Below are 17,449 nucleotides of genomic sequence, written 5' to 3'. Positions count from 1 at the left end.
AGAGACTGAAGCATCGCGGAGGGAAGGTCGGTTTTCTTTTCTTTAACTGATTGGGGAAAAGAGGGTCTACTGTACAGGCGCATGACGTAGCGCGCCAAGGTTTAAAAGGGAGAGCACCATATACAGCGGCCATCATTGAAGTGGACTGAGTCGGAGTGGGACGGCTTTGCCTCAATCAGGCTTCGGCGAGAAACAGGCAGAGGCAAGGGTAGGTTCCAGTAAGTTTCTGTTTTTCTACTTTTCTTTGTTCAGACTAGTGAATATGCCAGACAGGATGTTGGAATGCTCCTCTTGCAGAATGTGGGAAGTTAGGGAGACCTCCGGTGTCCCTGACAACGATACCTGCAAGAAGTGCATCCAGCTGCAGCTCCTAATAAACCGCGTTAGGGAACTGGAGCTGGTGCTGGATGACCTGTGGATCATTCGGGAGACTGAGCAGTTTATAGATAGTTTCTTCCGGGAGATAGTAACACCTAAGGAACATGGCACAGGTAATTGGGTTACTGTCAGGTGAGGGAAGGGGAAAGGGCAGGTAGTACAGCGTTCCCCAATGGCCATTCCTCTCCAGAACAGGTATACCGATTTGAATACTGTTGGAGGGGATGACTTACCTGGGAAAAGCTGTGGCAGCCAGATCTCTGGCACTGAGTCTGGTTCTGCAGTGCAGAAGGGAAGGAGAAAGAAGAGGAGAGCTGTAGTGATAGGGGACTCTATAGTCAGGGGTACAGACAGGAGATTCTGTGGTCATGACAGAGACTCCCAGATGGTTTATTGCCTCCCGGGTGCCAGGGTCAGGGATGTCTCTGATCGCGTGCTCAGCATTCTGAAGTGGGAGGCTGATCAGCCAGATGTCGTGGTACACATCGGTACCAATGACATAGGTAGAAAGAGTCAGGAGGTCCTGAAGAGTGAGTACAGAGAGCTTGGTAGGAAGTTGAAAGACAGGACCTCGAGTGTACTAATCTCCGGATTGCTGCCTGTGTCATGTGCCAGTGAGGGTAAGAGTAGGATGCTCTGCCAGGTGAACATGTGGCTGAGAAACTGGTGCAGGGGGCAGGGTTTCAGATTTTTGGATCATTGGGACCTCTTCTGGGGCAGGAGGGACCTGTACAACAGAGATGGGTTACACCTGAACTACAAGGGGGCCAATATACTTGCAGGGAAGTTTGCTAATGTTATTGGGGAGGGTTTAAACTAGATTTGCAAGGGGATGGGAACCAGAGTGCCAGAGTAGATAGTGGAACAGGGGTAAAAATAAGTAATGTTATTAGTTCATGCAAAGTCATAAATAGCAAGGTTGTGTGTGGTGGTAGCAATCTTCTGAGGTGTGTATATTTCAATGTGAAGAATATTGTGGAATTATGACATCATAGCCATTACTGAAACTTGGCTATGTCAGGACTGGCAGCTCAATGTCAATGTTCCAGGGTTCCAATGTTTCAGACGTGATAGAGGCAGAGGGATGTAGGGTGGGGTGGGGGGGGGGGCACAGGTGGTGGCTTTGCTAGTCAGGGAAAATATTACAGCAGTGCTTCTGCAGGAAAGATTAGAGGACTTGTCTACTGAGGCCGTATGGGTGGAGCTGAGAAACAGGAAAGGTATGACCACATTAATAGGGTTGTATTATAGACCATCCAATAGTCAGCGAGAATTGGAGGAGCAAATTTGCAGAGAGATAACAGACAACTGCAGGAGACAGAAAGTTGTGATTGTAGGGGATTTTAATTTTCCACACATTGATTGGGACTCCCATACAGTTAAAGGTCTAGATGGGTTAGAGTTTGTGAAATGTGTTCAGGAAAGTTTTCTAAATCAGTATATAAATGTACCAACTAGGGAGGATGCAATATTAGATCTCCTATTAGGAAATGAGTTAGGACAGGTGACGGAAGTGTGTTTAGGGGAACACTTTGGTTCCAGTGATCATAACATCATTAGTTTCAACTTGATCATGAGTAGAGATAGATCCGGTCCTTGGGTTGAAGTTCTAAACTGGAAAAAGGCCAAATTTGAAGAAATGAGAAAGGATCTAAAAAGCATAGATTGGGACAGGTTGTTCTCTGGCAAGGATGTGATTGGTAAGTGAGAAGCTTTCAAAGGAGAAATTTTGAGAGGGCAGAGTTTGTATGTTCCTGTCAGGGTTAAAGACAAAATGAATAAGAATAAGGAACATTGGTTCTCGAGGGATATTGGAACTCTGATAAAGAAGAAGAGAGAGATGTATAACATGTATAGGCAACAGAGCGGAAATAAGATGCTTAGGGAGTATAAAAAGAGTAGGAAAATACTTAAGAAAGAAATCAGGAGGGCTAAAAGAAGACATGAGGTTGCTTTGGCAGTCAAGCTGAAGGATAATCCTAAGAGCTTCTACAGGTATGTTAAGAGCAAAAGGATAGTAAGGGATAAAATTGGTCCTCTTGAAGATCAGAGTGGTTGGCTATGTATGGTACCAAAAGAAATGGGAAAGATATTAAATGGGTTTTTTGCATCTGTATTTACTAAGGAAACTGGAATGGAGTCTATGGAAACAAGGCAAACAAGTAGGGAGGTCATGGAACTTATACAGATTGAAGAGGAGGAGGTGCTTGCTGTCTTGAGGCAAATCAGAGTAGATAAATCCCCAGGACCTGACAGGGTATTCCCTTGGACCTTGAGGGAGACTAATGTTGAAATTGCAGGGGCCCTGGCAGAAATATTTAAAATGTCAATATCCACAGGTCAGGTGTCGGAGGATTGGAGGATAGCTCATGTAGTTCTGTTGTTTAAAAAAGGCTCAAAAAGTAAGCCAGGAAATTATAGGCCAGTAAGTTTGACATTGGTAGTAAGTAAATTATTGGAAGGAATACTAAGAGATAGGATTTACAAGTATTTGGATAGACAGGGACTTATTTGAAACAGTCGGCTTGGCTTTGTGCGCACTAGGTCATGTTTAACCAATCTATTAGAGTTTTTGAGCAAGTTACCAGGAACGTGGATGAAAGGAAGGTAGTGGATTTATTATACATGGACTTCAGTAAGGCCTTTGACAAGGTCCCAGATGGGAGGTTAGTTAGGATTCAGTAGCTAGGTAGACATGGAGAGGTAGTAAATTGGATTAGACTTTGGCTCAATGGGAGAAGACAGAGAGTGGTAGTGGAGGATTGCTACTCTGAGTGGAGGCCTGTGACTAGTGGTGTGCAACAGGGATCAGTGCTGGGTCCATTGTTATTTGTCATCTATATCAGTGATCTGGATGATAATGTGGCAAATTGGATCAGCAAGTTTTCTGATGATACAAAGATTGGAGGTGTAGTGGACAGTGAGGAAGGTTTTCAAAGCTTGCAGAGGGATTTGGACCAGTTGGAAGAATGGGCAGAAAAATGGTAGATGGAGTTTAATGCAGACAAGTGTCAGGTATTGCACTTCGGAAGGTCAAACCAAGGTAGAACATACAACGTAAATGATAGGACACTGAGGAGTGCAGTAGAACAGAGGGATCTGCGAGTACAGATACGTAATTCCCTAAAAGTGGCATCACAAGTAGATAGGGTTGTAAAGAGAGCTTTTGGTACATTGGTCATTATAAATCAAAGTATTGAGTATAAGAGTTGGAATATAATGGTGAAGTTGTATAAAGCATTGGTGAGACTGAATTTGGAGTATTGTGCGCAGTTTTGGTCACCTAATTACAGGAAGGATATTAATAAGATTGAAAGAGTGCAGAGAAGGTTTACAAGGATGTTGCCGGGAATTGAGAAACTGAGTTACAGAGAAAGGTTGAATAGGTTAGGACTTCATTCCCTGGAGTGTAGGAGAATGAGGGGTGATTTGATAGAGGTGTATAAAATTATGATGGGTATAGATAGAGTGAATGCAAGCAGACTTTTTCCACTGAGGCCAGGGAGAAAAAAACTAGAGGTCATGGGTTAAGGGTGAAGGGGGAAAGGTTTAAAAGGAACATTAGGGCTGGCTTCTTCACCCAGAGGGTGGTGGGAGTGTGGAATGAGCCACCAGATGAAATGGTGAATGTGGGCTCACTTTTGCCATTTAAGAAAAACTTGGACAGGTATGTGGATGAGAGCGGTTTGGAGGGATATGGCCCAGGTGCAGGTCAGTGGGACAAGGCAGAAAAATAGTTCAGCACAGCCAAGAAGGGCCAAAAGGCCTGTTTCTGTTCTGTAATGATCTATGGTTCTATGGTTCAGGATCCTTTCAGCAGTCTTATCAAGTTGGAAAGAAGCTGTTCCCAAATCTGGCCATACGAATCTTCAAGCTCCTGAACCTTCTCCCAGAGGGAAGAGGGAAAAAAAAGTGTGTTGGCTGGGTGGGTCATGTCCTTGATTATCCTGGCATCACTGCTACGACAGTGTGCAGTGTAAAGTGAGCCCAAGGATGGAAGAATGGGTTGTGTGATGTGCTGGGCTATGTTCTAATAACATAAAAGATCTTACCGATCCCATGCTTCCTGAGACATCAAGGACTAAACAAAGCACACGGTCCTTGGCCTGTAGAAGTGTGAATGTTGGCTGGACTGAACCATTGTGATGTGACAAAATGTTTTTGAAATCTTCTGACTGGCTGATCACGTCCCAAGTGCTCTTGTAATTGCACATTTTGTTCTGCATGTTGGGTGCTTCAGGATTGTGGGTCTCAGAATCACAGAATTTATCTACCTGGATATTTGTGGAGACAAAACTAGGGTTAAAGAGGCAAGACATACAAAATTCTGGAGGAACTCAGCAGGTCAGTCAGCATCAATTTGAGAAACCAACATTCGACGTTTCCAGGTGAGACCCTCCATCAGGACTGGAAAGGAAGGCAGCAGAAGCCAGAATCAAAAGAGCTTTGATCGGTAACCAATCTGGACATCAAAAATTTTGAGAGGAGGGGATTTCACTCAGGTCCAGGGCCCAAGGATGAAAAGGAGCAGTGGATCGCTATCCCAAAATAGAACTTTGACCAGTGACCAATCCGAACATGGGAAGTTTTAAAGGAGGAGTTTTCACTCAGGTCCACTGCCCAAGTAGAAAAGGGAGCAGTGGGTTGCTACAGCGAAATGGAGCTTTGACTATCAAACAATCCATGTTTGGGATTGATTAGTAAGAGCAAATTAAAGGAATGCAGGGGTAAGCATAGTGACCATCATTGCAGCAGTCATGAATTGAGTGGACAGAGTCAGAGTGATGATCTTGATGCTTCAGCTCTTTGAGGCTTCAGCAAAGAGAGGCTTCAGTCAGAAAAAGCAAAGGAAAGAAAAACTCAAGTTTTTTCCTTCTCTTCTTTAAGCTGTGGCTGCTCAGCTAGGACAGTAGAGATGCCAGCCGGGGTAGCGGAATGCTCCTCTGTGCCCTCCAATGTCCCTGACGACTACAACACAAGAAGTTGGAGCTAGAAACAGATGAGCTCTGGATCAGTCGGGAAGCTGCGGGAGTGATAGGTAGAACATATTGAGAGGTAGCTACCCTCAAGGCGCAGGACACAGGAAACAGTCTGACGATCAGGAAGGGGAAAGGGGATAAACAGTCAGTGCACAGTACCCCTGTGGTCATCCCCCTCAACAACTTTGGAGAATGTTGGGGGCAGGGGGAGAGTTGGCCTAACAGGTCTCTGGCACTGAGTCTGGCTCTGTGACTCAGAAGGGAAGGAGGAGAAGAGGCACACCCTGGTAATAGGGGATATGTTAGGGGAATGGACAGGGGTTATGTGGGCGAGAACAAGATTCTCAGATGATATGTTGCCTCCCAGGTGCCAGGATCTGCGCTATCTCAGATTTAGTCCTAGGCATTCATTAGTGGGAGTAGAGAAGCAGAGGGGGAAGGGAGAACATCAGATAGAGGAAATCATCCTGGTTGCTGTTCTCTTCTCCAAATGTGCTCCAATTTGAGTACTTTAGGGAGGTGGGGGATGATCTGAACGATGCAACAACAGCTGTGCCTCTGGCACTGTTTCTGTTGCTGTGGCTCAGAAAGGTAGGGAACTGAAGAGGATGGCAACAGTAATAGGGGGCTCTGTAGTTAGGGGGACAGATAGGCGATTTTGAGGATGTGAAAAAAACAAACATGGATGGTAGTTTGCCTCCATGGTGCCAGGGTCTACAATGTTTCTGATCGTGTCTAGAATAGTCTGAAAAGGAAGAGAGAGCAACCAGAAGTCATGGAACATATTGGATCCAATGACAGAGATACATAAAGGGAGGAGGTCCTGAAAAAAGAATACAGGGAGTTAGGAAGGAAGCTGAGAAGCAGGACATTAAGGGAAGTACTGTAGGGATTGCAGTCTCTGCCAAGCAGCAATCATGATAGGAATAGAATGAGCTGGCAGATTAGTGTGTGGCTGAAAAATTGAAGCAGGGAGCAAGGATTCAGATTTCCGGATAATTGGGACCACTTGTGGGGCAGGTGTGACCTGTACAAAAGAGATGGGTTGATCTTGAATCTGATGGAAACCAATATTGCTGTGGGCAGGTTTACTAGAGCTGTTGGGAGTGGTTTAAACTAATATTGCAGAGGGATGTGAACAAGTATCACAGAGCAGAAGATGAGCCAGCAGGTTTACAAATAGGTGGATTTTACATATAAGGAATGAGCCAATGACTGAGTACAAAGCAGACAGAGAAAAGAGTTAAATTGTACCACAGAGGCAAAATTCAAAAGCATGAAGAATGCAGAACTGAAGGTGCTGTATTTAAATGCGTGCAGCATTCGGAATAAGGTGGATGTACTCAGGGTGCAATTAGAAATTAGTCAGAATAACGTTGTGGGCACCACTGAGTCATGGCTGAAAGAAGGCCATAGTTGGGTGCATAACATCAAAGGATATCCTTAGTATCGAAAGGACAAACAGAAAAGATTAGGCAGTGGTGTGGCTCTGATGAGATGGGCTGGTGGTGAGATGGGATTACATCTTTAGAAAGAGGTGACATAGGGTCAGAGAATATTGAATCTTTGTGGGTGGAGTTAAGAAACTGAAAGGGTATAAAGACCATTAGAAGAATCATATACAGGCTTCCAAATAGTAGCCAAGATGTGGTGTTCACATTCCAAAGGAAGCTGAAAATGACATCTATTAAGGGTAATGTCACATTTGTAATGGGGGACTTCAATATGTAAGGGGATTAGGAAAATCAGATTGGTGTTGGATCGCAAGTGAGGGATTACCTTTGATATGGCTTTTTAGAGCAATTTGTGCTTGAGTCTACTCAGGAAAAGGCTATTTTAGCATGGGTGTTGTGTATTAACCCAGACTTATTAGGGAGCTCAATGTAAAGAAACCCTTAGGAGGCAGTGATTTTAACATGATTGAATTCACACTGCAATCTGAGAGGGAGAAATACAAGTCACATATATCAGTTCTGCAATGGAATAAAGGGAATTACTGAGGCATGAGAAGGTGGATTGAAGGAGGATACTGGTGGGGATGTTGGCAGAACAGAGATGTCTGAAGATTCTGGGCATAGTTCACAAGGTGCAGGACAGATATGACCCACAAAAGAAGTTCTCAAATGGCAGGGGCAGGGAACCACGGCTGACAAGGGAAGTTAAGGACTCCATAAAATCCAAGCAAAGTGCATACAAGGTAGAAAAAATGAATGGGAAGTTGGATGATTGGGAAGTTTTTAAAATCCAACAAATGGCAACTAAAAAAGCTATAAGTAGGGAAAAGATGAAAAATAAGGGCAAACTAGCCAAAAATATAAAGCGGAAAATATAAAAGATTTTTCAGTTATATAAAGAGTAAAAGGAAGGTGAGAGTTTATATTGGACCACTGGAAAATTAAGCTGGTGAGGTAATATGTTCTGGTAAAATGTGTATTCTGTTTTGAATTTTAAGTGTTTGCTATATTTTTAAGATAATTTTTTTGTCTTTTAAAATGGCTTTCTGAAATATTTTTAAAAAGTTTAAAATGGGCGATCATCTGTTTTAGTTGTTTTAGTTATGCACTTGTTTTTACTTTGTTTAGTCTGCTTGAGCCTGGTGTAAATTTACAATATGGGGGTCCTCTACGTACTACCATATAGTAATGGGGGAAAAAGTGGCAGGTGAACTTAATAAGTACATTGCAACAGTCCTCACTTGAATAGTTTTGGGCTCTTTGTCTTAGAAAGGCTGTGCTGAAACTGGAGAGGGTTCAAAGAGGGTTCACAAAAATGTTTCCAGGAAGAAATGGATTTATAGGACATACTCATTGGAGTATAGAAGAATGGGTGAGGGGTGGAATCTTTTGAAACCTATCAAATGTTGAAAAGACTAGAAAGAGAGGATGTGGAGAAGCTGTTTCCTGCAGTAGGGATTCTAGTCCCAGAGTCACAGCCTCAGCATAGAAGGATTTCCCTTTGGAGCAGAGATGAGGTGTTATTTCTTTAGCCAGATGATGGTGAATTTGAGGAAGTCATTGCCAGAGACATCTGTACAGGCCAAGACAATGGATATATTTAAAGCGAAGGTTGACAGGTTCTTGATTAGTAAGGGTGTCAGAGGTTATGGGGAGAAGGAAGGAGAATGAGGTTGATAGGGATAATAAATCCGACATGCTGGAATAATGGAACAGACTGAATGGGCTAATTGGCCTAATTCTGCTCCTTTGTCTTATGGAATATAGGTCACTCTGCCCCCAAGACTGTTGTGCCTTTCAGTTTGATGATGACTATGGGTCTCATCTACTCTTATCTTACAGGAGATACAGCACGGTACAGGTCCTATGGACCTATGAACACATGTTGCCTAATTACTCCCATATTGCCAATTAACCTAATAACCCGTATATATTTGGAATGTAGGAGTTAATTGGAGCACCTGGAAGAAAACTGCACAGCGATGGGAAGAACATCCGAACCCCTCACAGCCATGGCAGGAATGGAACCCAAGTCACAGGACAGTAAGAGTGTTACTCCAACCACTACACTACCTTAATGCCCCATTGGAAGACCACCATTGATCTGTATTCACCAACTTTTCAAGGAAATAACTACTTCGTCTTTCAATTCCACCCCCCCCCCCATTATGTAGAACTATCCTCTCTATTTTAGGTTCTTCCACTTCCAAATTCCAGCACCTGCCATGTTATGCCCTGTGATGAAATTGGGTGTTTCATTATAATCAGTTATTCTTCTACACTCTAAAGGATATCCAGTCAATCCAATTTCTTTAACTGCTCATATCAGGACAAACATCTCATCTCAGGAAGTGGCTGAGTGAATCTCTGTCAAAGTTGCTACTATATCAGTGTAGGTTTTTTTTTAATAAGGAGAGCAAAATTGTAAATGCCTGCAAGAAAATGAATCTCAAGGTATTACGCAGTAATTTGATAATATATTTTACTTTAACTTTGACCACCAAGTTCAGGAAGAGTTATTACCCTTCAACTATCAGGCTTCTGAACCAGCATGGACAACTTCACTCACCTAACACTGAACTGATTCCAAAACCTATGGACGCACTTTGAAGGACTCTACAACTCATGTTCTCAGTACTAATGATTTATTTTAGGATTATTTGCTGGTGTGGCTCTGATGAGATGGGATGATGGTGTGATGATATTACATCTTTCGAAAGAGGTGTCATAGGGTCAGAGTGGGTGGGGTTAAGGAACTCCAAGGGTATAAAGACCATTATAGGAATCAAATACAGGCTTCCAAATAGTAGCCAAGATGTGGTGTTCACATTCCAAAGGAAGCTGAAAATGACATCTAATAAGGGTAATGTCACAATTGTAATGGGGGACTTCAATATGTAAGGGGATTAGGAAAATCAGATTGGTGTTGGATCATAACTGAAAGAATTTGTTGATTACCTATGAGATGGCTTTTTAGAGCAACTTGTGTTTGAGCCTACTCAGGGAAAGGCTATCTTAGAAAGGGTGTTGTGTATTAAAACAGATCTTATTACGGAGCTCAATGTAAAGAAATCCTTAGGAGGCAGTGATTTTAACATGATTGAATTCATACTGCAATTTGAGCGGGAGAAGCACAAGCCACATATATCAGTATCACAATGGGATAAAGGGAATTACTGAGGCATGAGAAGGCAGATTGAAGGAGGATACTGGTGGGGATGATGACAGAACAGAGATGTCTGAAGCTTCTGGGCATGGTTCACAAGGTACAGGACAGCTATGACCCACAAAAGATGTTCTCAAATGGCAGTGATAGGGAACCGTTGCTGACAAGGGAAGTTATGGACTCCATAAAATCCAAGGAAAGTGCATCAACGATAGCAAAAGTGAATGGGAAGTTGGATGATTGGGAAGCTTTTAAAATCCAACAAATGGCAACTAAAAAAGCTATAAGTAGGGAGAAGATGAAATATGAGGGCTTTCTAGTGAAAAGTATAAAGTGGGATACCAAAATATTTTTCAGTTATAGAAAGAGTAAAAAGAAGGTGAGAGTTTATATTGAACCACTGGAAAATGATGCTGGTGAGGTAGTAATGGGGGGGAAAGAAATGGCAGGTGAACTTAGTAAGTACATTGTTACAGTCCTCCCTTGGAGTAATGTGAGCAGTTTTGGGCTTTTTATCTAGGAAAGGGTGTGCTGAAACTGGAGAGGGTTCACAGACAGTTCACAAAAATGATTCCAGGATGATACACATTTTTATATGAAGTGTGTTCGATGGTTGTGGTCTTGTATTTGCTGGAATTCAGAAGAACGAGGGTTGATGTAATTAAATCCTATTGAATGGCAAAAGGCCTGGATAGTGTAGATGTGGAAAGGATCCTTTCTTTGGTGGGAGAGTCTAAGACTACGACTATGTGACAAGTGCGCACGCGGAAAATTGATCGTGAGGTAAATCAATTGGGACCCCTGTGCTCTCTTTTTGCTTGGCCTTTGAGGCTCCATTTCTCTCATCTCAGCAGGTCTGTTCTATCCCCTCCCACAATGTAAATTGCCTAGTTTGTACCATGGCTATCATGACTTGGTAAAAACATTTAATCCTCCTTCACTGATATTGTTCTGGCTTTGTGTATACTTACATTTGATAATCCCTGTAAGTACATTATTGAAGATGATGACATCTGATTCTCCTCTGGGAAAAATCTACATTTCTTGTCTGGTAAGCCTGTGCTTTGATCCATGGTACATGGTAAACAGGAACCGCTGTTGCACTCGGCCATTTTTCCTCGTATGCTGCGTGAACATCTGAAAGTCAAACATAATTATAAAAGTGTACTTGTGTTTACTTCTGTACATTAACAATTTTGTCAGAAAGGACAAGGGGTGGCCAGTTTATGAGAATTGTCATTTCCAGTCTGTTCTTCCTTTGCTACATGTTGCTGTTACATCCTAGTCTACATTCACTCCACTCTCATAATATGCTCATCTTTGTATTAGTGTCAAATGATAGGGGGACATAGAGGAACATACTCATTGGAGTACAGAAGAATGGGGAGGGGTGGAATCTTGTGAAACCTATCAAATATTGAGAAGCCTAGAGAGAGTGGTTGTGGAGAAGCTGTTTCCTATAGTAGGGGATTCTAGGACCAGAGGACACAGCCTCAGACTAGAAGGATGTTCCACTGGAGCAGAGATGAGGTGTTATTTCTTTAGCCAGATGATGGTAAATCTGAGGAAGTCGTTGCCAGAGACATCTGTACAGGCTAAGACATTGGATATATTTAAAGCGAAGGTTGACAGGTTCTTGATTAGTAAGGGCGTCAGAGGTTATGGGGAGAAGGAAGGAGAATGAGGTTGATAGGGATAATAAATCAGACATGCTGGAATAATGGAACAGACTGAATGGGCTAATTGGCCTAATTCTGCTCCTTTGTCTTATGGAATATAGGTCACTCTGCCCCCAAGACTGTTGTGCCTTTCAGTTTGATGATGACTATGGGTCTCATCTACTCTTATCTTACAGGAGATACAGCACGGTACAGGTCCTATGGACCTATGAACATATGTTGCCTAATTACTCCCATATTGCCAATTAACCTAATAACCCATATATATTTGGAATGTAGGAGTTAATTGAAGCATCTGGAAGAAAACTGCACAGTGATGGGAAGAACATCCGAACCCCTCACAGCCATGGCAGGAATGGAACCCAGGTCACAGGACAGTAAGAGTGTTACTCTAACCACTACCCTACCTTAACACCCCATTGGAAGACCACCATTGATGTGTATTCACCAATTTATCAAGGAAATTACTACTTCGTCTTTCAATTCCACCCCCCCCCCATTATGTAGATGATGGTGGGAATTGAACCCAGGTCATAGGCCAGTAAGAGTGTTACTCCAACCACTACACTACCATAACACCTCTGTGGACGATCTCTATTGATCACTATTCCAAAATATTTCAAAAAAAATCTTCTTCCTCTTTAAATCTACTCCCCCCCCCACTGTGTAGAACTATCCTCTCTATTTCAGGTTCTTCCACTTCCACATTCCCGCACCTGCCATGTTGTGCCCTGTGTTGACCTTGTGTGCTTCATTATAATCAGTTATTTTTCTAAACTCCAAAGAATATCCTGTCAATCCAATTTCTTTAACTGCTCATGGCAAGACAAGCAGCTCATCTCAGGAAGTGGCTGAGTGAATCTCTGTTAAAGTGCCCACTATATCAGTGTAGCTTTTCTTAAAGCAGGAGAGCAAAATTGTAAATGCCTGCAAGAAAATGAATCTCAAGGTATTATACAGTGTTTTGATAACAAATTTAATTTAACTTTAATTTTGTCCACCAATTTCAGGAATAGTTATTATCCTTCAACTATCAGGATTCTGAACCAGTATGGACAACTTCACTCATCTAACACTGAACTGATTCCACAACCTATGGACACTCTTTGAAGGTCTCTGCAACTCATGTTTTCAGTACTAATTATTCATTTTAGGATTAGGCGGTGGTGTGGCTCTGATGAGATAGGATTACATATTTAGAAAGATGTGACATAGGGTCAGAGAATACTGGATCTTTGTGGGTGGAGATAAGAAACTCCAAGGGTATAAAGACCATTATAGGAATCATATACAGGCTTCCAAATAGTAGCCAAGATTTGGTGTTGAGTTGCAAAGGAAGCTGAAAATGAAATAAGGATAACGTCACATTTGTAATGGGGGACTGCAATATGCGAGGGGATTGGAAAAATCAAATTGTTGTTGGATCACAGGTGATAGAATTTGTTGATTATGTATGAGATGTCTTTTTAGAGCAACTGGTGCTTCAGCCAACTCGGGGAAAGGCTATCTTAGCATGGGTGTTGTGTTTTAATCCATACTTTATTAGGGAACTCAATGTAAAAAACAACCTTAGGAAGCAGTGATCATAACATTATTGAATTCATCCTGCAATTTGAAAGGGAGAAGCACAAGTCACATATATCAGTATCAGCATGGAATAAAGGGAATTACTGAGGCATGAGAAGGCGGATTGAAGGAAGTTGCCAGTGGGGATGATGGCAGAACAGAGACGTCTGAGGTTTCTGGACATAGTTCACAAGATGCAGGACTGATATGACACACAACAAATATTCTCAAATGGCAGGGGTGTGGAACCATGGCTAACAAGGGAAGTTGAGGACTCCATAAAATCCAAGGAAAGTGCATATAAGGTAGTGTGACGAGATCTGAAGGACTATTCTAAAGTGGACTGTTTCATTAAATGAGAGAGAGAGGGACTGAACAGCTTGAGTACTAATTCAGCAGCAGGGATGAGAGAGAGAGTTGGTGAGTTGCCTTGGAAACTGAAAGGCGGAGCTAAATGATGGACAGCTGGTGTTCTGCACTCGGAAATATATGCAAGGTCAGTTGACTTTTTAATGAGACACACAAGACACACACCAGAGGCACACAAGAGATACACAACTCCATAGGCAAGGATAACAATGGTGAGCTTTGAGTACCCACGACAAGCGTGGGGTTTTTGCTCACAGTGTGGACAAAGGGGTGACCAGTGGAGAGCTATCGTTGTGTTTAACCCTGGTCTGGGGTTGATAAGTCCACCACAGAAGATGGCATCCCCTTTTTGTGGTAGCAGTCTGTGACTATAAGCTTCGGGAGCAGGAGGACGACTTGGAGGATCGGCATCGGCATCAGCATTGGAAGACAAACCAATGCTCTATCTCTCTCTCCAACTCTACTCAAACCAAATTCCAGAACTGAACTGGTTACATACCATACTACTGTAAGACTGTATCATCTAATCACCTGAGCTGGAAAAGCTTGGGAGCCTTACTTACTCACCTATAAATATGCATATACTTTGCTAACCTGTTTACCTTATCTTGTTTTACATTACTTTATTCATGTAGTTACTAATAAAATAGAGGTTATAGTGTAACACTCAGACTCCAGGTTTGTCCGTTTCTGTTGTTCCTTTTAACCCGTTACGGGGTACATATCAAATTGGGGGCTCGACCGGGATATGAACAATTTGAGCTCTTGTCCTGGAGATGAACAAAAATTGCTGGGAGCCATTCTAAAATTTGTTGAGGGGTTGATTAAGTAGTTGCTTTGAAGGGGGAAATACCCTTTCGATTTGTGTGAGTGGATTATCAGCAGAAATGGAGTTTGAGGTTCGTAAGTTTGTGGCAGAACCAACCCTGGAGGCATTGGATGATGCTAAGAGGGATGTACTGTTGGAAATTGCTCATAAGTTAAAAGTCAAGGTGACCACTCGCATGAAGAAGGCTTAGATACAGTTGTTAATAGCACAGCATTATGTAGCTGAGGGGATTTTTGAAGAGGAGGTGTTGAAAGTGTTTGCTGAAGGTAAAGTACTTACTGAGGCTGAGGTTCAGCTTCAGTTAGAAAAACTGAAGTATGAGTATGAGTTGAAATTAAAACAGCTGGAGGCCGAAGAGGCAGAAAAACAGGGATGGTTCGAGAGGGGGATGAGGCAGCGGCAGGATCAGGCGTCAGGTAGTGGTATGGAGCTGGTGGTACCATTTAATATCAGCCAAAAAATTAAGTCAGTACCACTATTTGATGAAGCTGAAGTTGGCCGGTATTTTCTACACTTCGAAAAGGTGGCCAAGACATGGAAATGGCCAAGGGATGAGTGGGCTATCATGTTACTAAGTGTGTTGAAGGGGAAGGCTCAGCAGGTGTTTTCTGCCCTGACCCTTGAACAGTCAAGGAATTATGAAAGTGAACATTGTAAGATGCAGTACTTAAATTCCATGAGTTGGTTCCAGAGGCATATGGACAAAAGTCAGAGATTTAAGGAAGTCCAGCAGCCAAACTTATGTGGAGCTTGCCCATGAAAAACAGGTGTACTTCAATCACTTTTATACCTCAGAAGGGGTATCTGAAGGTTTGGACAGCTTGAAAGAGCTGGTTGGGATTGAAGAATTTAAGAAGTGTGTTCCCAATGATGTAAGAGCATACCAAGATGAAAAGGATGCCACTAAGTTGCAGTTTTCTGCTAGGTTAGCAGATGAGGTTATTTTAATCCACAAGGTTGAGTTTACTCCGAATGGGAGTTTCCTTTATCCCTACTCAGAAGCCATGGTCAGATCAGAACGTGAGTAGGAGTGTGCTTAGTTATGTTTTAGAATTCAGAGATGGCCTTAACAAGGCTTGTGACCTTGCAAAGCAGAATTTACAGCACTCTCAGATAAACACGAAACATGTTGGGGAAAGGGTCTTGAAGCTGTTCCCTCTCCTTACCAACTCCCTTCAAGCGAGATTTAGTGGACCATATGAAATAATTAAGAAAATTGATTCTTTGAACTATGTTATTAGGACTTCTGACTGGAGAAAGGCTATCCAGCTCATCCATGTAAATATGATCAAGGGTTATCAAGACCCGAACCTGCACCAGTGAGTACTATTATGACAATGGATGAGATAGTGGTGTCTGTTACTGGGATACAAGCACGCCCTGTAGTTTCCACAAGACTCAGAAATTCTGATGTTTTGAAAAATCTTGATGGAAAGACTCAACATTTGCAGTCCAGGCTGCATAAACAACTGAAGAGCTTAATTAACAAGTATAAAGATTTATTCCCTGACATTTCAGGACCATGCATGGCTGTGGTGCATGACGTAATTGTAGATGAAATTGATCCCATTAAGCAGCACACTTACAGAATTATCCAAGACAAAAAGAAAATGGTTGAACAAGAAACTGAATACATGCTGATATAATTAGGCCATGCACTTCAGACTGGGCATCACCGTGCATGATTGTTCCTACATCAGATGGGAGTATGAGATTCTGTACTGATTACAGGAAAGTCAATGCAGCAAGTAAGACAGATACTTATCCCACCCCAAGAGTGAATGACTGTATTGACAGAGTGGTTAAGGCTAAATACCTTACAAAGATTGACCTGTTGAAAGGTTATGTGTGTTTTCTTTTAACAGAAAGGGCAAAAGAAATATCAGCATTTGTGAGACCATCTGGATTGTATGAGTACAACGTTTTACCCTTTGGGATGAAAAATGAGCCAGAGACATTCCAAAGGATGATGAATTCAGTTATTCATAGTTTAGAAAATACAGCGGCTTATATTGATGACTTGGTTTTATGGAATGACACCTGGGAGGAGCATATCTCAGCAGTAGAGAAACTGAAAGGCTGTCCAAGGCAAATCCCACTGTAAACCTTGCTAAAAGTGAATTTGGCCATGCCATTGTCATGTATCTTGGCTATGTAGTAGGCCAGGGCCAACTGGCACCCATGCAGGCCAAGGTTCAGGCTATTGCTGAGGTTCCCGTTTTGATGTGCAAGAAAGTGTTGCGGAGGTTTTTGGGAAAGGTTGGGTATTACTGTAAATTTTGTAAGAACTTCATAGATATCGCTTTCCCCCTAGTAAAACTCCAAGAGAAGAGCGAAAGATTTGTGAGGACCGACTTTTTAATATGCATCAGAAGAATTACTCCACTGTTGAAAAAGAACTGCTAGCACTCATTTTAGCATTACAGCATTTTGAAGTTTACATATGTCCTGCACAGAAACTACTTGTGGTTTACATGGACCATAATCTATTAGTGGGTAAAATGAAGGATAAGAATAGAAGGTTACTTAACTGGAGTCTGATCTTGCAAGTGTATGACATGAAAATAAAGCATGTGAAAGGTACTGACAATGTGATAGCATATTGTTTGTCTAGGTGCTAAGTTTAAGTTTGTAATGTTTTGCTATGTTAGCTGATTGTACAATGTACTGTGTATGTTAATCAAAATGGCTTCTTTGTTTTGTTAAGAGTAGGAATGCTTCTTTGTATGATAAGTGCTTTCTTTCACAGTTGTTTAGCTTTAGACTTGCTGATATTGGCATTGTATTCATTTGTTAAACAATAGGGGAATGTTATTTTGTCTTGTGGGGCTGGGAGCTTGGGGGTTTTCGCGGTCTTTTCAGGGAGTCGGGAGGAAGACGTCGAGGAAGGTGGACATGCGCTGCACTGCTCGGTCGACCACCGGGGTGGTCCCAGGTGCAAGGACGTGGAAGTTGGAGGAAGGTGACGAGGGGTTGAATGGTTCGATGGTTGAGCTCCAACGATGTGCACTAAACTGACTGAACGTTGC

The 17,449-nt window shown here is 42.3% G+C and overlaps 1 protein-coding gene across 1 annotated transcript in view; it reads right to left on the bottom strand.

Moving 5' to 3' along the window:
• The window catches only part of LOC132402345 (calcium-activated chloride channel regulator 1-like), an 86,872-nt gene that overhangs the window by 55,012 nt on the left and 14,411 nt on the right, over positions 1-17,449 (bottom strand). The window contains exons 6-7 of the mRNA XM_059985224.1: positions 10,949-11,114; positions 4,431-4,652 (exon numbers count right to left, since the gene is read on the bottom strand). Coding sequence (XP_059841207.1) covers positions 4,431-4,652; positions 10,949-11,114 — 388 coding nt within the window. The remainder of the gene's footprint in view (positions 1-4,430; positions 4,653-10,948; positions 11,115-17,449) is intronic.

This window comes from Hypanus sabinus, chromosome 11 (assembly GCF_030144855.1).
Source record: "Hypanus sabinus isolate sHypSab1 chromosome 11, sHypSab1.hap1, whole genome shotgun sequence".
NCBI classification, from domain to species: Eukaryota; Metazoa; Chordata; class Chondrichthyes; order Myliobatiformes; family Dasyatidae; genus Hypanus; species Hypanus sabinus.
This window is presented reverse-complemented; position numbering and strand designations above follow the sequence as displayed.